Genomic DNA, 23,670 nt, shown 5'->3' on the forward strand with positions numbered 1-23,670 from the left:
GTATTTGATGTTTATATTGACGTAATTTTGTTAAATAATGTTAGCCCAAGTGACCAGATCAAATGTTTAAGCATTATTCCCACTACAAAAAAAAAATTGTTATTGATTTAGTGACGATTAAAAAAATCAGGTATTATGATTGAAATTTCTAAATATAATTCTTATTTTTATAGTAATAAAAATAAATATTCTAAGTTTTATGAATCGACAAGTTTTTGTTATTATGGTGTAATATATTATTAGTTTTTAAAATTACAATATTTATTGAAAAATAAATATTAATAACACGTTATTCATCGTATTTTTAAACATTACTATTAATATTTATCACGGTTTATAAAATAAAGTGCGCTCTATGTTTTATTAAACAAGTCTGTTTCATGATTTTATAATATTTTAATAAAAAAATATGTTACTTGAGAATTAAAATAAAATTTTATGAATAACATTTCACTGAGAAAGATTAATATTAGACAAATGTTACAAAGGGACACTATTCTTTTATACATAGACTAATAAATAATAAACAAATATACGGGTAACATTTACTTTTCGAATAACATACAAGTTAATAGTATAATTTATTAGTTAATATCTCAATAATATTTAATTGTGAAATAATTCGTACGATTACTATTGAATAACAAAAATTGCTTGCTTTACCATTAAAGTTGAATTAACTTCATCAGAATAACAAAGCAAGAGTCAGAATAAGTTCTTGGAATAAATGGAAGTGATCTTAGCTTCTCAAAACTTTATAAAATTTTAATAGAGTTCTTATGACATTTCCAAGACTAACCAAAAAATTATAATAATATAAATGACAATCAAATTGTTTTTCCTAATCACCCACCTTTATTTATGATGAAATGTTAAAATGACTTTTTCATGTTTAATATTAATTTTTGAAATAGACCTCTCAAAATTATTTTGTGATTATAAATTTTAACAAAGAAAAAAATAAATTCAGTTGAATGTGTGATTGACTAATAATAAAATATTATAATGTTTTATAATCTTTCGATGACAATTTAAAAGCTAAAATTTTGCTGCAGACGAATACACGACAGGAGAGAATAATGTGAGTCAAAATTTTAAAATATTATTACTATAACTAAATTGTGCGAGTCCATGTTTTGACAAATTTTATTATTTTAAATTTAATGACGTGTGACTACATGCTTTACTCGTATGAACCCATATTAAAGATGCACCAGTTTTTAAATTATTATATTTATAAGTACTATATAATAAGATGAAATACCCGGATATAACATTGTAGGAATAGGAGGTAGCTAGCCAAATATTTCTAAAATTGTGGGACGAATAAGAAATATAGCAATTAAAGAAGCAAAAGGATAAATATTTTTGGATGGTGGGGAGGACCCACATTGGACCACTTAACGTCAACTATCTTTCATTGCTTCCCCATGTTCAACTTTTCTAGCTTTTGTTTGGTTTTACTTATTTTTCAATTAGAGATCATTAATTCTCAATTACAAAGTGAGTGTAGTTAATATAACTTTGATTCATGCATTTTCTTCCAACCAGAAAGAAATACGACATGATACCTCAGTGACATTACTACTCAGAAGTCAGAAGAAACATGTCCATTTTGCACCAAAGTGGCGGCTTCTTGAAGTGGTGGCAAAAGCCTACAAGATTCTTTCTCATGACATGTTGCCCTTTCTCAACACTGTTCATCACATACCCATTTCTGTAAGCAAAGCCAAGATATCATTTCTATCAAGGCACGTCACATAACTCACCACGGACACATATATCGATACTTATATTGTATAATTAATGTTCATACATTAATATTCATCAACACTTGCCGGTCTTTCCTGTTCTGAAAGGTCTATCATGCATGTTAGAGGCTGTATAATTATGAGGCATTGCTTATTAGTCTCCATATGGTTGCATATTCCATTCATTAGTCTTGAGATGTACAGTGGAATTAAAATGATTATTTGCAGATTCCATTGTGTTTTACGCGTGTCATGCTGTCAGCACTCTTTACAATAAATGAGATCAAATTTCCAATGTTTTTGCTCTTAAGTGAAGACAGGAACCCCGCCCTTCAATATTTGATTTAGCGAATTAAAATATCAACTCATATTCACCAAATAATACAATTCACCGTTTGTAAATTATAATTTTTATAATAATTAATTTTAAAAATGTACTTATTTTCTATTTTAATTAGTTAATTACTAATATAAACAAGTTTACATTAATAATACACGCATACTGCAATAAATTAATTAGTAAATGATCATAATTAAGTGGACGTTTAATCATGTTATTCCGTCCATAATATGAGATATTATGATATCTTGACTTCAAGTTTCATCATCAAATCAAATACATAAATGAGTTTATGAGAGTTATTCTACTGAAGAAGGTTCGAGTTTTTAAGAACACAAATGCATTTAAAATTTGAAAGAGGTGCTTTACTATATTAGTTTTACTGACTCAATTCGAATTATTTAGATATATATTTAATATAGTATCCAAATATTAATAATCTAAACTTAAGTATATTAAACATAAAAAAGAATTGTACATATTCAAACCTAAATAGAGAAGATATATAATAAAAACTTTCTATAAATTTATTTGTGTATATTAACATTAATTTATGTAATACAACGTTAAATCACATCTCATCTTAACATATAGAATTTCCCTACATCGCTAATTAAAAGAAGTTTGCAGAATATTATAAATAGGAAAAAGAGATACTAAACGTAGTTTAACTTACATTCAATGATGTCACCGTAAAATTAAATTATTTCCAAGCACGCATTGAAGCAGAGCTTAAGGATTAAGTCTTTGTTTATTTTTAAGTATAAAAATAATTTTATATTCGTCAACAATCAAATATTCATTAATAAAAATGATCTTTTATGAAAATCAAAATCAAAAGACACTAATTAAGAAGACTTACGATGGCTTCAAGTTTTGGCATTCGTAGTCATAAATAGGACTCATTAACGATTTGGAAGTGATTCACGTGTTTTTAAATGCTATTTACAACCGGCACTTCCTATTTTATTGACGCAGACTATTGAGGGTCAGGTTTTTTTGTTTTTTAAATTTACGCAATAATAATTGTTGATTAGAAAATCGCACTGAAATTTGAAGAATTTAATTTTTATATATTTTAGTAAAATAATATTTATATTTTATCTTTTATATTAGATCTCACTTTAAGGACTGATATTCTCTTCTTACCTAAAAAGAGAGAGGAAAATATAATTTTATCCATAAAAAAAATACCGACCAATGATGAAAACAAATGAAAACTGGCTCATTAAAAAACATGCAGCAATTGGGAATGGATCAGGATCAGCTCTAGGGTTTATGACCTCAGTTGTATGCGATTGAATTTTCTGCAGACCTAATCTATGCATATATAGTACCAACTTGTAAGTTTTAAATTAAATATTTATTTTTTATTTCTAGGAAAAAAAAAAAAAAAAGACTGAGACGGCAAGCAATCCCTTTGTGTATGCTTCTGTACATTGTAGCAGTTATATTCGTGCCGTTGCAAGTGCCCCAATAAAACAACGTTTCTTTTGTTAAGTATTAAGAATTTAATTTAAATATATTAATGGTATATTTTTTATATTAGTATTTAATTATAAATTATTATATCAATATATACAACTTATATTTATGATAGATTCTAATTTAATTAACAAGCTCTTCAAGAATATAATAGTATTTTTAAACTTTTGGAAAATAGAATATGATTTAGTTTAATCTATTTCCTTTTTAAACTTTATATCTTAAGACACACGTTAATAAAAGTTAGGTGTAAAAGAAAATAAAGGGAAGAAAAAAAAGAGAGTAACGAGGGAGACGCAACACAAGGGGAGAGAGAGAGAGAGAGAGAGAATCAATGGAGGCTTTAAAAGGACGTGGTTTTGCAAAAATGGGCGCCATTACTACTAATAGTAGACTAATAAATTAATAGTAATGGTTAATAGTTAATAATAATATATATAAAGGCAACTAATGCTAATAGCATTTTCTAGCTGTTTATGTCACAACCTTGTAGGCAGTGCTATAGCTTATGTTTATAAATAAAAAGAAGCAATATCTCAATGTTCCATAATAATTAAAATATAATTATAATTTTGTTCTCAAAGAAGACTCTGTCTCTGTCTGTGTCTCTGTCTCTGTTCGTCTCTCAGAAGGAATCGCTTAGCATCACATTCTTTTAAAGTTTACTTTTTGATTCTTTGATCTTCAGCTTCAGGGTCACTGTGCTTCTGGGCTCTGCTTACTTGTTTTAGGGTTCCTTTGATTCTGAATTGGATTGCAATTGGGTGGCTCACTCTGCTTTGCTCAATTGCTCACACTTTATCTTTTCATGGTAAGACTCATTAGTTGCGTCTGATTCTGAATTGGATTTCAGGGTCCAGTTTTTTTTGTTCTTCCTTGGAAGTGATAAATTCAAGTGTGGAAATTGTTCCTCTTTATAACAAGTGTTTTTCTGGGTTGGGTATTGCTTTGGATTTCACCGTGTTGGAAAATCAGTTCAACTTATGTGTTGAGATGAATTCTGACAAAGTTTTTTTTCTTTTGGGGGTGGAATATTCCCAGTTCTGAAATTTAAGGTTTTGTGTGATTTTTCATCACCATCAACCCAATGGAGCATTTTTTTCTTTGCTTTAAAAAAGTTTTGAACTTGAAACATGAGTGTCTATTTCTGGAACATTATGATTTTCTGGGGCATTACCGTTTTCCTAATTTATCGGTGGATTTAGTTGGAGTGGTTTGAAGCTGTCACAAGATACGTTGGTTCATGAATTAGTACAAGGAAGAGATAAAACAATGCTGCAAGTGTTCCTTTGAGTTTGTGCAGTTGTTGCTTGTTTGGATTTCTTTGGAAACTCTTTACTCACAAGTAACAATCCTCATTCTTTGCTGAATATCAGTTGCCAACTTCTTCAATTTTGTGATCCAAAACCTTTTCCTTGAAGCTAATTTACCTTGAGGAAGTTCTCATTCTGGTTGAGCTTATGTTGTTGGGTTTGTGTTGTTGATGTAACGGGGTACACGAGGAGAGTGCTACCTTTTAGTTTTATTAGCATGCGTGTCTGTTTCAATCTTTTGAAACCTTTCCCTTTGACATCACAATGAAACGTTGACACGGACCACACTTGTCATGTCTCATGCCATTCTTGTGATCCAGTTGCTTTTGTGTTTATAGTTTTTCTCAACCTCACGTTTCTCCCCTGTGAATTTTTGGCACAGAGAATAGCAGAACTTTTGACCTGATCAGTGAACTGCCAGGGCAAAGGACAAGGTTAGTTGGATAAATCTTTGGTTCTTATTTTTAATTATGGGTTAAGATTATGAAATGAGGAAGAAAAATAAAGAAGTGTGTAGCATTAAGGCTGCTGAAAAAAGGGCCAAATAAAAAATAAAAGAAAAATTAGTGTTGCTGAATAAAATATATATCAATTTTAAAATAATATGGAGAGTTCTGGTACAACTTAAAATGTAATGCTGCTCGTGAGTAACCTACTACCACCTTTTTGTTGGTTGACATTTAATTACTAGTGTTGATGGCTTTTTTACTGTTAGTTTCGCTGTAAGTTGTAAATGTTCTCAAAACTTTTCAAACTTTAATTGATGAATCATTATCTTTGTTTCTGGAATATATTTGTGGGACTGTTATTCCCATCACTTTGTTCATAAGTTTGTGAAGATTGATGTCAGAGACAATAGGAACTTGTTGTGTGCACACAAACACAAGATTCTTTGTGGTGATTCACTGTGTCTTCTTTGTATCAGCAGGTATAGTGCACAGGACATGGGGTGCTTGGTTTCCACTCCAAAGGATTCTGGTGGAAATAGAAGGAGGCCAGGGAGTATTGGGGAAGTTTCTGTGTATGTTCCCGGTCTAAGAATTCCCAAACCCGTTGATTTTGCACAGTCACTTGGTGATTACTTGTCTAAGAATATAGTGGAACGCCTGTCTGCTCTTAGAACTCGGATAGTTGTAATGGCTGGCCAAGAAGGTCCTACAATTACAAGAACCAAAAGGAAGAGTGCCACTCAACATGGTTAGTGCTAGCAAGGATGATTCATTTTATAATAATGAATGAGTTGATCAATTTAATGATGCATCACACAATTTCATCCTCAGGAGGTTCAACACTGGCTGATCTTCAGCAGGCTCTTGAAGACTACTTGCCAGTACTTTTGGGATTAGTCAAAGATGGTAAAGCATGCTTTAGACTTTTAGTCCATTTAAACATGATGCATGTTCTCTCCATAACATGTCCTGATTAATTGCTTATCTTTATTGTGCAGGAAGCCATTTACAATACAAAGTTCAATTTGTTTGGGTGAATCAGGAAGATGATGCAGAGGTAATTGAAATGCATATGTTTTTCTGCTTTGATTGGGATATTTATTTCATACACAAGAATGTTGATGTTTTTTGTCTTTCTCTCTCTCTCCCCCCTCCTCTTTTGTTTCTTGGGTGCAACTGAAATTTTTTCACAGGAAACAGCCATGTCTAATGCTTGGTATGAAGTGTTGTCAGTTTTGCACTTGATGGCAATGCTATCACTATCACAGGCTAATTTATTACTTCTTCCAAGAACATCCACCGATGGTCATCAGCCGAAAGTATCAGAAGGTGCATGATAAGATTTTTTTGGTAGATGTCAACAAATTTCTTGTTACTTGCTCCATAATCTTATTGCTCATTACATCAAACAACCAAAATACATTTGATCAAAATAGTTCCAATTAGAGTCCTGAGTGAATATCTAGAGTTTTCAATTACTCTTATTTCTTCTTTGTGTGGGTCATTTTGTGGTTATGCAAATACTTCACTTATACTTTAAATATGGCATGAAAGGTGTGTCTTAATTAATAGTCACATTTCTATTGAAGTTTGAAGACATATAATTTTGGCTTTCTTTTTTCGTTTTGTCTTGTCATGTTGGTGGATCCATCCAATAAGTAGGAGTTGATTCACATGCATTGCATATGAAGTAAATAATTTTCATGTTTTAGTTATCATAATTTGGAATGGACATTTTATCTCCTGATTCAATGAATAATACAATTTTGTGATAATTTTTTCACCTGTTGGTTTTATATTGTGGTTGCTGATTAGCTGGAAAAATATTCTTTGTTGTATTATATGATGCAACACTTCGGGATGTTTGATCTTTTGGTTAATTACTAACAGAAAGCAGACGAGCTTCTGTTGATATCTTCTTAAAGGCAGCTGGGTATCTTGATTGTGCTGTCAGGCATGTTCTTCCTCAGTTGCCCGCTGAACTCAGGTTTGCACCTGTGTATAAAATTGACTCATCACACTGTTTTGAGTAATCTAAAAACAGTCATCTTCAATTTTTATTAATCTTCTTACCATTGGTTCTGACTATAGGAGAAATTTACCAGTAGACCTTGCGGAAGGAGTTCTTCGAGCACTCTGTCTACAAGCATTGGGACAGGTATTAATGTTTTCTTTTGTGCGGGCCTACCAAATGAATTCTCATGCCTTTCATAGTTCATTGTGCATTCTTAAATTATAAGACGTCAAGCAGAGAATTAAGAAATAAAAATCATCACATTTAATGACTAAAACTAATGTGTCTTGTAAGTATATTTAATGCAGCAAACTTCTCCATTATTCTTACAAAGTTATGTTGTCTATCCAAGCAAATGATTAACAGAATTAGCTCTGCTATGTATGTATTTACTATATGGACTAGGCCTAACTTGATCCTAAAAGCTAACTCAGGAAAGGATTGCCCAAGTCATTATAAGTGATACATGTCCCGGATAGGTGAATAGTTTACGATCTTAACTGATTCTCCTTGTGGCCAGAACTGGGTATTTGGAATATGTAATTTCCAAGTGTGAAAGGAACCTAATATTGGAATGGGATAGTTTCTGAAACCATATCATGAATCAATTGTCTGAAAAGTTTCAGTTGCTAAATTAAGACACTTGAATGGTTTTGTACTTTTATATCTTTAACACACCCCTTCACACAAGCTCATTAGTATTGAAGTGTGCACAACACACTGGCCCATGTTACCTTGATATTGAAATTTATTTTTTACTTAGAAGAATATAGGTTCTATGATCAAACTCTAGTCTACTTAGTCATTGAAGTGCTCTGATACTGTCTCATAAACCAATTGGGTCTGAACCATATTAGATTGAGAATGGACTATTCTTCACTGAACCTCAAACCTAGCTTAAAGGACAATTGTCCATATACTTGGCCAATGTTGGATCTTAACGCACACTATTGATGTTCAAGACTTGACAGAATGAAGACGCTCTTGAGAATTGCCCAACAATGAGTTGCCTAACAGTAAGAGTGGGATAGGCTTAGATAGCATATTATGAACCATCTCTAAAGATTAATTATTAGGTGAAGATGCATAAATGCTTTTATACATTTTGTATTGCCTACATCTACTATAAAATTACACACATTATGTGAGGATCCAATTTCAAGGAATGAGGCTTCAATTTTACAATGGAGGTATATGATTCTAGTGTGAGATTGATAAGGCCTTGAACTCTCCAATTACAACAGCTAGCTTTTGGGTGTGATTTTCCTAAGATTCTCATCACATTATTTGTTTATTATTAAGTTTCACTAGACTGGACTCCTTAATAATAATGCTACAATTCTGGGGATTTCATTTTTATAAATAATGGGCTTCACTGCATGTTGTGGGGATCAATTTGCTTGGTGTAAAGAGAATATGATAACAAACAACAACAAAGTCTTGTCTTACTTGATAGGGCGATGAGACTAGAGTAGAACAATATTGTACTGTAGCATCAAACTTGTGTATGTGTGACTCTCAAATCTGGGGTGGGGAAATACCATATAAAATGTTAAACAGCATTGCATGGAAGACTGGTGAAGGGGACTGTTCAATATATAGATATAGATGGCTTTCCCTCTCTCATATCTATTTTGGGTATACTTGCTTATTTATTCATTGGTGTAATAGGGTGTAGATATCCAACTTGGAATGGCAATTGATAGTACAAAAGCCACTCTTGCTGTGAAGCGTAGACTTGCGTGTGAGATGGTGAAATATTGGCAACAGGTACAAATGCAAATCTTTCCATTGTTAAATTAATGCTAGCAATTATTGATTGGTGAGTTGTATTGAATGGAATTATAGTAACTGTCATTTTACTACATTCTTCTGCTTGGTTTTAGTACTATGTTGATTGCTAAATTTAATATTTAGATAAATTTTTTTCTTGGTAAACAATGCTTGATTTAGTACTTGAATATGTGACCTTGTGGTTTAGAGCCTTGTGCACTTCAAATCAATATCTGTAGAATGAAAGAGTAGTTTGTTAAAGTATACGAACTACTAATCACTTCAGATTTAGTGGGTATCATTGTGTCCGTGGAATAAATTTTTTATGGCTTTGCATTGCATAAGGTTTTTTAGCATGATTTCTGTTATGTTGAAAAATTTGCTTGTTTCTTTCTAAAAATATTTCAAAACCAAGTAACTAACTTGTCTCAGTTATTTCTCATTGGGATATCTTAGCACTCATTTTATCCTGTTTATTTGTTCTATCCCAAATTTCTGACAGGATTTCTAACTTGTTTCTCTTGATTCTGAATTTTTTGCATTTTTCCGTACGACAAATCTTTATTTCAATTCTATGTACACTGTGTATGTGCATGCACATGCGCATTAGTATGTTAAAATGAGTACATTTATCCAGCATACATTACTTTATTTACACTGTTGCAGGCTCAAGATAATATAATGAACCTTCCATTAACAAATGGTTGGGGCGAAAAGCATGGTCTTTTTGTGAAATGGAAGTACGTTGAAGCAAAGGTTTGTGCCTTTCTTCCCCTCTAATTTTCATCTTGCTATTCATTTATTATGTATTACTTTATAGTAATATGACTTGAGTGGAATGTTCTGGTTTACTGATTCCTTTATGCCTGTAATTGATATCTTACCAGGCTGCAGCTTATTATTATCATGGTTTGATTCTTGATGAGGGAAACACAGAGAAATCTCATGGGATGGCTGTAGCTGCTTTGCAAGCGGCAGATGAGTATTTCAAAGAAAGTAAGAAGCTATGTGATGCATTCAATGCAGCATCTCCATTGTCAAGGTTATTCATAATAATCCCTTATAAAAACTGATATGTTTTTATGTTATCTTCCTGAGAAAAGAGTTCTAATTTTAATTTTCAAAAGCGCCTGGAGACGCGATCCAATAAATGAGTCATGCATCCTCTGGATGTGAAGATAATAAAAGGAATGCTTAGAATGAATGGAATAAACACGATGCCTATATGATTCTGCATGGGCCAATGACCTTAGTCTTATGCTTCCTTTTGAGAGAATGACAAGTGTTTCTCATGGCACTTCTGGCATGTCAAGTTCTTACGCCTTTAGCATATGATGTGTTCTGCCAAAATTGCTTAGCCGGTGATATAGATACACCTTGTTAGAAACTTTGAGCAGCTAACTAATTAGTACTAAGCTTGGGCCGTTGGTAGGTTTGGTTCCTGACTGTTGTCTATTTGCAAGGCTAATTGTAGATATTTTCTTCCACATTAGGCATGGTTTAACTCACTGAGGTCAGCATGCGTTTGTTTCATTGCTACCGATTTAGGTGATCAGGTGACATATGAGATGATTATTTACAATTCTGGCTAGAAAACTAGCAAATGTCACATTTATTTTTGTTTCAAATAACATTAAACTATGGTCCATGGTAGTTTCTATGCCCTTGATTTTATTGAAATTGTGAAACACCTTAATTTGGCATCCATTCTTGAGTAACTTCATAGTTTTGGTCTTTGTCTCACCTCCGAAAGTAAAATAATCTTTTGTCCTCATTATGGATCTTAGTAAAATGACAGTGAAAAGTAAAAATTGGAAACTTTAATATAATCTCTTCTATATGTTGAAAATCATAATGAAGTTCCCAGTATATATATACAAGAACCTGAAAATATTTTAGCCACACCTTCTGGTGTACTTATTTGTTTAAATAAAATTAGGGAACATTTGTTAGGATCTCAAAGAAGTCATCTATCCCTTCTCCTTTCCCTAGAATATGCGGTCAGTTTGTGTACTTCAACTCTTTGACATGAATATTACATATTTTATAAGAGCTTTGTTTAGGCACCATTCTCATTGCCCCTATTTATGAACAGAACCTTAATCATTGAGATCTCATACCATTGTTTTGGTTAAAGAAAAAATAGTATTTTTGGTGGTAATATGCTTTTTTATGGTCCATCTAACTGGCAGTCATGGTGCAGAAATCCACCTCTTTGGGGGACTATGAAATATCTGTGTGAGAAAATTCCTAAGGATACTTCAAGCAAGGTGCGAATAAACCGTGATCTGTACTCTTATGAGAGGTAAGCTTTGCAGAGTGAATGAGTAAATTATTGCCTGAATATATTTTGAATTTAATAATTGATAATGATTCTTGCTTAATGAAATAATGTTTTTTTGTCAATGTTCATATAACAGAATCATGGAGACAGCGCCAACGTTGCCTGATTTTGCCTTGGCTTTGAAACCTGATGAATATCAACTTCCTCAGGTGGATCCATCTTGGAGAACAGAAAACGTGAATGGGGGACAAAGTGGTGCCCCCAACCATCTCAAGGGATGAAAAATTAAAAAACTACATATATTTGCAGACCTCAAAAATATCAGAAAGAAGACATTCAACTTCAAGCTCAGAAGGGTGATTTTTCAGTGCTTGTCAATAGAAGAAAATTAACTATTTCTGATTGTGTCTGCCTTTTACCCTTTTTTTCTTCATAAATTGATTCCCTCCCATCCTCTCCACAAGTGGAAATAGAGCTTTAAGTTGTGTTACTATGTAAATTTGTCTATTTGAGGGGAAAAAAAGAAAGGGTTTCCTTACCAATACCCAAATAATAAGATTATTACTGTTTTGCTAAAGGCAGTCAAATCCTCCATTTGTTAAATCAAGTTGTACAAGTGATCGTGTGTAAAATTGACTTGTGCATTGCGGAGAAAGAAAAATTTCCTTGAGGTTGTGTTAAAATTCGAAATGCTAAGGGAATTTATGACGTTTTAACAGGGTGATCTCGACATGTTAACAGTATCTATCACAGTACAGTTAACAAGATGAACTCGACATTTTATCAAACTAGAGTGTGCAGTGACAGCTAAACCTCCATGTAAATACAGTACAGTATGGAGAAGGATATACAAACAAAAGTATATATTGACCTTTTTTAAGTAATAAAATTTAATGTATTGTTATAATTGTTAGAAAAACTGATTGTATTTTGGTTTGACTAATATAATTAAAATAATATTTGTTTTATGGGTCAAGAAGAAAAGGTATTGTTGAAAAGATAATAATTCTCACCTTTTTGTACGCTTTCTGATTTGGGCAGAGTTGGTTTTGGTCGATACTCCTTATTTGGGCAAGCTTTGTGGGCATGACTGCAATAATACAGTACAGTAAAGGGCTAAAAGCCCAATTTAATATTGTTTTAGATATATAGATATAACCCTACAATTCGACCAAAAAAAAAACTACAATGAGCAAGAAAAGTCCAGGAAAAGAGATACGAACATTTTTGGTCGGATAATTTTTGAATTTAATATTAACCAGTGAAATTATACATGACCTTGAAGAAAGAGAAGCCTTTGCCGTGTGAAGTCAGTAAGACGGTCCTTTCGGAAGGCATAAAACTCATCTATCAACAGAGCGCCAAGTTTTATGCGCATATAAGGTGGATTTTGATTTATCAGGCCATCCAGGGCTATACCCTACGCATAGAGATCATTAATCCCTAAAGAATGGGTAGATCTTTGGTGGCAGGGTAGTGTTGCTCTAATGACTGCAGAAGAAGACAAAAAGGGTATCCCTTTAGCTTGTAATTTTACTAATAAGAATTTTTTAATAATCCTTGATACAATCACTAAGGTAATTATAGAAAAAAAAAATAAACAACAATCAAATTCTAAAAAAAATAAAATAAAATCCTATAAAAAGGGAACAACGATCTTAAAAGAAAAATATAATAAATTTCTATCAAATAGAAAAATAATAACAAAAATATTATCCTATCAAATAAGATAATTATTTATTGTCACAACATTCTCCCTCTCTTAGAAAACTGGTCTTGTCTTCCAGGCTTGAATTTTGAGAGCATTATTAGTTAACAAAAGGTATAACAAGATATTTGTAATGACCTTCATAGGTCCTAAATGCTGTTTTATAAATATTAGTAATATGTATTCTTATTTGATGAAAACCAGATTAAAGATCCAACTTAGATAAAAGATTTGTCCCATGTAACTCATTTAATAATTTGTCAATAACGATGATAGAGAACTTATCTTTGATGGTAATATTGTTAAGAGACTTATAATCCATGTACATCTTCCACGATCTATCCTTCTTTTTAACCAACAATAATGGAGAGGAGAAGGGACTCACACTTCTATGGATCATTCCAACTTCGAGCATTTCTTACACCATCTTTTCAATCTCTCTCTTTTGCACATGAGGATACCTATATGGTCGAATATTGGGTGGGACTGATCCTGGCACAAGAGGTATTTTATGGTCATACTCCTTTTGGGGAGGTAATCTTTTTGGCTTAGCAAAAATACTCAAGTGTTGTTGTAGCAAGTGAACAAGTTCCTTGGATTGATCACTTTCATCTCCCTTTATCTTTCCTTCATCTTCTATTCGTATGGAATAGATGTGGGCAGCCAATGATTGAGACAAATGTTTCAGTTTTTGTTGAATACGGGTTGCAGATATCATCTTAATAAGAGTTGTAGTAGCACCTCTCAACACAAATTTTCTTCCTATAACATAGAACTCCATTCTCAAACTTTTGAAGTCCCATAATATCGGCCCCAACTTTGCTAGTCAATGAATTCCCAAGACCATATCACAACCGCCTAAGGATAAAAGTCTCAAATCAGCTTGAAACTCTTTCCCTTGCATAGTTCACTTAAGTTGCCTACAAATTGCATTGCTCACAAATTTTGTTCCATCTGTCATAACCACTTTCATAGGGCTAATACGTTAGATTATGCAACCCCTTCTTTTTGCAACAACTGGGTCAAGGAAGTTATGAGTGCTTCCTGAGTCAATTAATATAATAATGGCCTTTTTCTTGATGTTCCCGCAAATCATCATAGTTTGATGAGAGGCTGATCTAGAGATTGTAAGAAGAGAAACAACAAGATCATCACCTTCAGAAGCAACCTGATCATTTTCCTCGTTGTCCTTCCCTTCTAAAAGATAAATTTAACTCCTTTTACATATGTGGCCAGACTTATACTTTATATCATAGTAATAACATAGCTTTTTGTCACGTCTTTCCTACATTTCAGCGGCAAAAATTCTCGTGATCGGAGGCAAATTGTTATCGATCTTTTTGCTTGTTGAATAATTAGTGATATTGACACCACCTTTATGTACCCATTTGGCTTCTTTAAGAATAACCTCTATTGTGCCTTCTTGTAATAGAGCTAACCCAATGGCCTGGGTTAAGGTTATTGATTTGAACATGGTTACCTGATTCTTGATTGCATCCTTCAACTCGCTAATGAAACATTGCACAAAAAAATCTTCAGATAAACCAATAGTTCTGGCCATTAATGTTTCAAATTGTTCTTGATATGCCTTTACTGCAAAAGTCTATTTTAGTTTTGTTAGTTGTCCCACCAAGCTTTCATATATATTGGGACCCAACTGAGAGACCGCATCGACCGAAAATTTTGCCCAACTGACATTTGATTTAGCCACTTCGTATTCTGAAACCAGTCAAGAGTCTTACCCTCCAAATGAATTAAGGCTATACTCATCCATTCTTCTCCTTCAACCCCATCAAGGCTAAAGAATCAGTTGTATTTGTAGACCCAGCCACTTGGATTCTTACCATCAAATTTTGGGAAATTCAATTTAGAAAATCGAGTTTGGCCAAAATCACTGTTATTCTGAGAATCGTTCGCACTATAACCACCCTTGCTACTGCCAGTTGAATTGTCTCCAAGTGGTGAATTGATCGAATTTCATACTGATAGCCGCCACCATATTTGTTAGATCAGACAAGGCAACAGCCTGTTTCTCTGTCATCCCCTTTAATAACCTCACTGATTCTTCCAAACGTTTTGTTCCTATGCTTTAGTCCTGTCTGCCATAAGGTGCCAAGATCGAGCTTTGATACCAATTCTAATGACTGCAGAAAAAGACACAAAAGGAATCCCCTTTTGCTTGTAATTTTACTTATAAGAATTTTTCAATAATTCTTAATACAATCACTAAGGTAATTATAGAAAAAAGAAACAACAATCAAATCCTATAAAAGAAGAACAACGATCCTAAAAGAGAAATAGAATAAAATTCTATCAAATAGAAAAATAATAACAAAAATATTATCCTATCAAATAAGAAAATTAATTATTGTCGCAACAGTTGCCCTGAAGATCATTAATCACCCGCTTAAGCATTCCTTTTAGTCTCAACATAGGAAACTAAAATTGAGAAAAAAAGAAATAGAAATTACATATCAGATACTTGAGCAATGTTGCGTATATTTATAAAATAATACACCTATCAGAATCCAGGGAAATTTCACCTCTAAAAACAGATCTAATACACACACACACAGTCATTGAAAGAGAAGTGAATGATACAACATTCACGACACACTGCAAAATCGCAATGACTTGTGTTTAGAAGCCAATATTGTAAGCGTTAAGCAGCTTAAATGGGAATAGAGGTTTTCAGCATATTGCTTCAATATCTTTCAGCTGCTGCCACAAATTGCAATCTAGTCAGCTGTGCCATTTGTATCATCTCCTTCAGCCAATTGGTTTTGCTTCTCTTGTTCCACTGTAAGAAAATAAAAAATCCATTGTAATGGCTCCACATTCATTAGAAGGCGCATAAGTGATTTAAACGAAAGTGTAGTATTTACACAAACTACTAGGATCTGATGATAGAAAAACTAAAAAGGGCAGCTATCCAACTAAAACAGAACATAGATAAAGGCTGCATGAATATGGCCAGTGGACTCAACAACCAACTGAAATTGCTGACAATGCTAAATTTATAAGTCACACATATCATCAAAAGATTCACATGGTATCTAACAGGGAAAAAAAAATCCAACAATTTATGCATCATGGTTGGTTGTTCTACCACTTTGCTTTTCACAGTCACTCTGTATAATGGTTGGTCGTTCTGTTGCTATGTTTTCATGCTCCTAAGATAAAGGCTTCAGACAGTCACTTGCTCTATGCACACCTTATTTGGCTATATCATTGCTTAGTTTTCACTTTGGCTCATGACATATGGCTTATGATTTTCTTTCATAAAACTAATGGTTAAGCTATGTCCGTGGTGGTTTTCAACCAAACTGCCACAACCATACAGAAAATGGTGGATTTACGAAGGCGGCCATTATGTGCCTAGCGGCCATGGCAGAAAATGCCAGTTTTTGAGAAAAAAAAGAAATGGGCCTCTGACCTAGCCCGGTTCAAAGTGACCCAAGAACCCAAAACCATACTTATTGATAACGTTGCTATCATGCTGCCATGGAGCAGGGGTCGGCCACAAAATACTTGCTGTTTTGGAGTATTTCTTCTATTGTAGAGGTTGAGCCCTAATCACAAACGAATTCCCGGTGTGTGGTCGTTTATTTAGCATGATGGAGAAGGGGAGCAAAGTCCAATTTTGCCCCTGCTATATTGTTATTTTGGGTTTAAGGGAAAAATGAACATTTTGTCACACGTACATATGTTCTCTCTCATGCTCTGTTTTTCTTCCTTCTTCTCTAAAGCCAGCTTCTCCTTCAGCTCCACCATTTTTGCTGGAGAAGACATCCTTTTCGGCTGTTTTCTGGCATCTGTGAGTGGAGGGCCCTGTTTTTCAGCATCTATTTTCTATTTTGCTTCTTTGTGCTCTGTTTTTATGCTTCATACAGTGCTCTATTTGTCACTCTCTGTGTCTATTTTGCATATTCTGGTGCTATGGTTTTCTTCTTCAAACAGTGCTCTGTTTCTCACTCAGTCTGCATCTTCTCCAAAGGCTGTGTTCTCTTTTCCATCGTTTTCCAGCCATGTTACTATCCTTTTCTACGTACAGCCCAGAAAACTGTGACCTTTGAGATTTTTTTAATATAGTTTTGTAGATATAATATATATATTATATTATTATGATCAACATGCTTCCGCCCCACCATGGCATCAGCCATAATTTTAGGGCAGTTTTTTTTTCTGTCCAACATGACTCGCCATCTGCCATTGATAACATTGTGGTTAAGGTGTCTTGTTGTCAATTTGTAGTTCAAAATTACTACAATGACCACTTCCCATAATTTTTATTATATATTTTAAGCTATTTTTCATTGCATCTATGAATAATGAATCATATGATTCAGTTTAAATTACAATTAGCCAGTTTAACTAAAATAGTAGTATTTAAAAAATAATTTACCAAAAATATATAGCAAACTAAACACGGATGAGTTTCTGGTAACGTAGGCATTGATGTGGCCTGCAAGGCAGTATTCTATGTGACTCATAAGAAGGAACCATATGGAATAGCTTCCTTTACATGGCACCTTGCAAGAACTTACATAAAATGACACCTTCAACAAGGATGTGACACATAGTATGTGCAAGGCATTATTCTGTGTTGCAAGGATCCTTGTGAAATGGATCCTTGCTAGGTGCCATGTGGAATAGCTCCTTTTGCATGAAATATTGCAAGAAGTTATATGATATGACACCTTAATAAGAATCCGACACATGATATGCAAGGCGCCATTTGATGTGGTATATTGCAAGAGGAATGTGAAATAACTCCTTTTACATGGTCACATGGAATGACACCTTCCATGAGATGTGAAACATAGGATGCATGGGACTGTTCTATGAGGCTGATTGCAAGGTGTCACATGAAATAGCCGATTTTACATAACACCTTACAAGAAGTGCTGTGAAATAACACCTTCAATAAAGATGTGACACGTAGTACATGCATGCAATTTTTTATAATTTATTATTATAAGAACATTACATTATAATATAATGTATATTAATTAAAACAATCTGTTTTTATTAGGAATAACAACATATCTTAACACTTCATATTTTTTATTTGGTTTAACTATGTGCTAATACTAATTGATATTATGTTTATATTAATAAATATGTTGTCAAATTATTATTTGTATTAAAATACATCAAGTGTTAGTAGATATTTTTCGTGCATGGGTGGAATCAGGTCAAGCTGAATTTGGGAAAAAAATGAGTACAAACAGTGCTGAACCAACCTGATATGATTTAGATTGGGTGAATGTCTGATTGGCTCAACAATATATATTTTTTTTCAAAAAATAGGGAAAATATAAAAAATTGGAAAAAATCTATCATAGTTGGAAACTAAGCTACCATTCTTTGATTCATTCTTGCAGCAGCACAATAGAATGGGGGATTGGGGGTTGACAGGATGACAGCAGCACAACATAATGGGGGATCGGGGGTTGACAGGATGACAGCAGCACAGCAGTAAGGTTTGGGCAACAATTTGAGAATGGGAATGTGAAGGTTAGGTCACAACAAATAACAATCTTGCAATGTGATTTCAGTCTTAAAAACTAGAAAATAGTTATGAGTATAACAGACTTCTATCAGTTTTTATTTGACTAACCTAAGACCTGTCCTCATGTTGATTTGGTTTGTGTGTTTTTTGAGTCCAAACCAACTCATTTACCCAATCCAAACCATTCATTTTTCTGCAGGTTAGTTTGGGTCCCTACCTCACTTTCAAGAGCAACGACACTAACTAGTTATATAAGGGTGGATTAATAATAATATACATCATTATAAAAATTGCATGCATGCACCATGTGTTGCATTCTCATTAAAGGTGTTATGCCTTGCAAGGAGCCACATGGAATGACACTTTGCATGCCATATCATCTGCTCACTTGACCATAACAACCCTATAAATTTAGTTTCTTTTATAAATTGTTTATTACACAGTACTGCTATAGACAAATTGCCATTACAACTCACAATTCAAAAATTAATTTGATGATTCACAATTTGAATTGCAATTTATGATAAATTGATAACCTCGTCTAAAGCAAGGAATAAGCTCACTTCTCTAGAAATATGAAAGTAATATTGACCAATATATTTAGTTGAGGCAAAGACACACCTCTGAAGTGATCCTCAATTCTTATGTTTAATTTCTGTCCCTAAACTTTTGTTTGTTTCAGTAATATCTGATATCAAACAAAACAATGGCCAACTTTAACCTAAATACTATTTCTGTTTCATGGACTAACATAAATTGCCTATATTATCTTCTTAGCACATAACAGATATTAATAAGATGGATATTTCATCGAGCAACAACAATAAGAAATAAATAGCGCAAAAGGGGAGGCACATACCCATAAGTTGATAGAGAGCCTTCTGAGTTCGCTTTTCGAGCTTATCAAGCTTCTTCTGCACATCTCTACGCAGGTCCCAATTTGGTTTCTTGGGAGCAATATTGAGAAAGGGATCGTCGTTGGCCTCAGGCTCGGGTGGGGGAGGCGCAGCAGCCACAGGGTCTTCGAACTTTGGGAGCACTGCAGGGGCAAGCTTCCCTTCCTGAAGGTGCTTATCATGAGGAACATAGTTACGGAACTTCATGCTCCCGTTTGAGGAACTTCCCTTCCCTTCTTGTTCTTCATCTTCATCTTCATCGTCGTTATTATCCTTAGGTTCGGGTTCAGGTTCGGGAGCATTGGACAATTCCTGAGCAGCTCTGAGAGCCAGTAATCTTTCGCGACGGGAAGCAACGGCTTGCTCAATCGACTCGTCTTCGCTGCCCATTGTTCTTCCAGAATCGAAATTTCTGTAAGCTGAAACCCTAATCCGTCTCCTTCAAATTCAGTCGCTCAGTGAGTTCAGTCCCCTTTACTCATTGTGTCATTTTTATATACTAACTAGTTCTCGGTATGTTACGGGTATTTTAAATTTTAAATCAAATTTATCAAACAAATTAAATTACAATAATAAATATTTTATGATATTAGATAAAGATAAGTCTTTTAAAACTAAAGAGGAGTTAGTGCAAAAACAAAAAAACTAAAGAGAAGTTAAATAAAACAAATTATTTAAATTTATATATATATATATATATTTTAATTTATTGATATAATATATCAAAATTTAAAATTAATATTAAAATAATTTTAAGTTTTAATTTGTTTCTTAAAAATATATATCTTGATTTGATATAGTATATCACTATTTTTTTATCACGACAAAAAAATTCAATATTTGAAATAAATTGAAGTATTAAAATAATATTTAAATAAATAAAAATGATGAATAAATAATAATATTAAATATTTAATGTAGAAAAGATGAAAAATTATGCAACTTAATTAAAACAAGAATAGTTATTAAAATAATTTTATTTCAAAATAAATATTTGAATTTATTATTATTTCTATACTAAAATGAATATTGAAGAAAGAGAAAATGAATATTGAATCATCTCCCATTACTATAGAGGAATGAGATGGAAAATAACACTGTTTATGCTTGTGCTTTGTTGTTTGATGTACACTTTTTTATAAGATTTTTATTTGAGTGTATTTCAAGACAAGTGTGTAAAGAAGAAGAAAAAAAAAGTAAAATAAAAGAAAGAAATGGTTCTTGATAAATGCAAAATCATGGTTATTCATGGTGATTAGAAAAGAGAGGTAAAATAGAGAAGATAGAGTAAAGAAAGGTAGCATGCATTGTTGTTGTTTATGATTCAGGGTTTAAGAACTCCTACAAGTAAGAAACTTTTAATTAAAATGCCCTATGATAAGAGTGACATTTAATTCTGAGTGTCTTTTGTCACATAATTTATCTTCATTTTATAATAACTATGATTTATCCTATCTTAAGGCCTAAGATGTATTAAGAGCATTTCTTATCCAAAGTTGTCAAGCCGCTTATCGAATCAAATTTCTTACTTTTAGATATTTTTACCAAAATTTCCACCTTTAAAATTCAAATAAATTAGAACTAATGAGTTCTAAATAATTATATAATGGTAAATATTTTTTATTTTTTTATTTAATAATCCTCCAAATATTCATTAATTATTTTTAAAAATAAATAATTCTTAACCTTAATTTATATAATGTTTCATAAATTTTTAATAAAATATTAATTTAGAAAAATTAACATCATATCTATTTATTTATATAATTGTTCTAATACAATTTTGGTGGTCCAATGCGGAGAGGGTACAAAATTGCTACCACGTTGATAGGCAAACTATTGATGATGAATGGATGACATAGTTATATGAGACTCGAATGCTGATAATCACTCACAAGGGGTGTGACTACTAATAGGTTGTGTTGTTTTAGAGTGGATGTATGGAGTATTGAAGATTGCAAATATTAAGGTTCAAGTGAGTCTTAATTTGAGAAATTAGTGTAAGAGAAACAGTTTTCCTAACGCATTTTGAGAGATAATCTTACATCCTTAGTCTTTGAGAATTAAAAGAAATATATTAATGTAACAAAGTTCATTAACACTGGATTCTTCATAAAAGAATAAAGTCTTCCAATCCAATCCGTCAATTAGAGAAATAGCTTATGATAAAGTTTACAGGAAAATTATAAAAATATTTTATGTTTTTTTTAATAAATTTTATCAAAATATTTTAAAAATTTATTCCAATAAATTTATTATCAACTTTATTACTGCTTAGTGCTTACCCAAACTCACACTAAACCTATTTATTTTCACTTAATTCATCTTTTTCAACCTAAATTGGTAATTAGTCGCACATTCTTGATAACAAATCATGAGGCATTCATTCAGTCAATCAATCTCACGCTATCAGATTATCAAAATCATCAATGACTAAAATAAAAGACAACAAAAATATTGTAAGCAACTGCAGCAATAGTAGTGTATTGTTCATAAAAAAAATTAATTCCCCAACCCAAAAAAATAAAAAATACAAATAAAATTACACGAACTAAGCCAAACTCTTCCATCGTGGAAATTTAAGGTTTCATCCTGAATTTGCAGTTGCTAGTCTTAATGCTTATCAGATTATTAGATGATAAGCTATCAACCACCAACATGCATTCGCCTAAGACTTTCACCTTCCTCAGCTTCAACCTCCCCAGTTTGATGGCTATTGGTGCATGCACTTTGAGATTCAATGGAATGCGTCCTGTCTGCTGCTGTTGTTGGAGTGCATTCATCAAGGTGCTTCCAGATTGCACTTGACCAGTCAAGGACACATTGAGCATTGTTTTGTTCTGATGACCCTGATAGAACTTGGGTAGTGAACCTTCACAAAGCCTTGTGTTTGTGTACCACACACTCAACATTCCACCTTTCTCATAGTAAATACCAATCTTCTTGTTTGGGTTGTTTGCTGTGATCTCCACATCAAATCTTGCATACAAACTTAAGTCAAAGTTTAGCCTTAGATCACTTATCCTCAGGGTGTCAACTGAATAATTGGGAAGTTTTGGTTTGAAGACTAGGTAAAGGATTCCAATACTTGCTGCTAAGATAATGAGCACCAGCACAAGCAAGCATAGAGTCCAACATATGCACCTACAAAAGCAGCTTCTTTTTTTTGGTGTAGGGTATATTGCTGGCATAGCATGTAGTAGGGGAGGATGGTGTAAAGGGTTACCCTTTTCTGATCTTGAAGAACCTGGAGGCACCAATGGGGTTGTTGGAGGGGGTGGTGCTCCTACCTCCATTGGGTGGATCCTCTGCCTCTGATGATCTGCCATGAGTACAAGTGATTTGCTGAGTGCTTCTCTCAAATTTTGTGGGGGGAACAATGGGTAAGAGGAGATTCGGCACACAATGTTTGTGTTGCTGCTACATGTAGACTTTACTTATTTGACTTCTAAATATGAAGTGGAAGATGGATTGATTGGTCTCTCAAAAGATACTGTGGTGTGGTTACCTTCCTCACCTACAAACGGCATGTAAATTACCGAAATAGATAGTGGTAGTTCATCTAAATATTGACAATTCGTTCTGTTGTGTTACGTCAGAGACAAGAGTTCCTTTTTACATTTTTCCTTTTGTTGAGGCTAGGACACCTGTAGTGAATAGTGATGTCGGTGTGACAAATCGTCAGCATTAAGGTAAAAGAACAATGCTACTTACGTGCACTGCATATCTTTAAATTTCTATTACTTAGTCTTACTAGAATTTTTGCACGTCACTGATTTTGCCACTTCACTCCCATGTGAAATGATGTACTACAATGTTTTATGCACCATGCATCGTCATTTCAACTATAACAAATGCATGGCAAGTGCCGGTAATTCTTGACATAAAATGAGGGGATAGACGTATTGACATTCTCCGAACTTGCTTGGCAAGGAAGGAAACTTTACTTGCATATTAAGGCTACGTTTCACGCACTTCACAAAAAGACATCATGGAATATCGGCAAATACGATTAAGTCTTAACAAAAGCTTAACCAATTTTCTTTTTACTTCCATTGGGTCTTAGGACATTCCTTGCAAACAAATAAAGAATATATACAACAACAAATCTAGTGAGGTATAGTTTCTAATGCATGCCCGTC

General features: G+C 33.1%; 3 protein-coding genes across 5 annotated transcripts; 1 reads left to right on the forward strand and 2 right to left on the reverse strand.

Moving 5' to 3' along the window:
- The first annotated feature begins 4,122 nt into the window (after positions 1–4,122).
- LOC113872155 lies at positions 4,123–12,121 on the forward strand. Of its 3 annotated transcripts, none has more exons than XR_003505841.1 (13): positions 4,123–4,387; positions 5,272–5,323; positions 5,818–6,086; positions 6,170–6,244; positions 6,337–6,395; positions 6,532–6,667; positions 7,229–7,325; positions 7,430–7,496; positions 9,024–9,122; positions 9,792–9,881; positions 10,013–10,121; positions 11,329–11,430; positions 11,546–12,116. XR_003505841.1 is itself a non-coding variant. In XM_027509473.1 (13 exons), exons 3-13 carry the CDS (start codon positions 5,834–5,836, stop codon positions 11,688–11,690), a joined length of 1,278 nt encoding a protein of 425 aa, XP_027365274.1. In that variant the 5' UTR covers positions 4,145–4,387; positions 5,272–5,323; positions 5,815–5,833; the 3' UTR covers positions 11,691–12,121. The 3 variants fall into 3 exon arrangements, 2 of the variants coding, with proteins under 2 accessions (XP_027365274.1, XP_027365273.1); XM_027509473.1 differs by having other exon boundaries at positions 4,145–4,387; positions 5,815–6,086; positions 10,013–10,167; positions 11,546–12,121; XM_027509472.1 differs by having other exon boundaries at positions 4,145–4,387; positions 10,013–10,167; positions 11,546–12,076.
- A 3,154-nt stretch (positions 12,122–15,275) lies between these two features.
- Positions 15,276–20,016, reverse strand: LOC113872691 (coiled-coil domain-containing protein 12). Its single transcript, XM_027510440.1, has 2 exons — positions 19,492–20,016; positions 15,276–15,917 (listed from the first exon to the last, which is right to left on the reverse strand). Exons 1-2 carry the CDS (start codon positions 19,916–19,918, stop codon positions 15,856–15,858), a joined length of 489 nt encoding a protein of 162 aa, XP_027366241.1. The 5' UTR covers positions 19,919–20,016; the 3' UTR covers positions 15,276–15,855.
- Positions 20,017–22,107: 2,091 nt separating this feature from the next.
- LOC113871678 (NDR1/HIN1-like protein 6) lies at positions 22,108–22,880 on the reverse strand. The gene has a single exon (XM_027508778.1). It carries the CDS (start codon positions 22,855–22,857, stop codon positions 22,108–22,110), a length of 750 nt encoding a protein of 249 aa, XP_027364579.1. The 5' UTR covers positions 22,858–22,880.
- Between the last annotated feature and the right edge of the window lie 790 nt (positions 22,881–23,670).

This window comes from Abrus precatorius, unplaced genomic scaffold, assembly GCF_003935025.1.
Source record: "Abrus precatorius isolate BTA unplaced genomic scaffold, Abrus_2018 Scaffold7, whole genome shotgun sequence".
Classification (NCBI taxonomy): domain Eukaryota; kingdom Viridiplantae; phylum Streptophyta; class Magnoliopsida; order Fabales; family Fabaceae; genus Abrus; species Abrus precatorius.

Bases quoted from the DNA above. Each gene is read 5' to 3' on its own strand.
- LOC113872155 (XM_027509473.1), top strand. From the start codon at position 5,834: ATGGGGTGCTTGGTTTCCACTCCAAAGGATTCTGGTGGAAATAGAAGG. The intron at 6,396-6,531 runs GTAATTGAAATG...ATTTTTTCACAG, and splicing joins ATCAGGAAGATGATGCAGAG to GAAACAGCCATGTCTAATGC. The intron at 10,168-11,328 runs GTTATTCATAAT...GTCATGGTGCAG, and splicing joins GCAGCATCTCCATTGTCAAG to AAATCCACCTCTTTGGGGGA.
- LOC113872691 (XM_027510440.1), bottom strand. From the start codon at position 19,918: ATGGGCAGCGAAGACGAGTCGATTGAGCAAGCCGTTGCTTCCCGTCGC. The intron at 15,918-19,491 runs GTATGTGCCTCC...ATTTTCTTACAG, and splicing joins GGCTCTCTATCAACTTATGG to TGGAACAAGAGAAGCAAAAC.
- LOC113871678 (XM_027508778.1), bottom strand. From the start codon at position 22,857: ATGGCAGATCATCAGAGGCAGAGGATCCACCCAATGGAGGTAGGAGCA.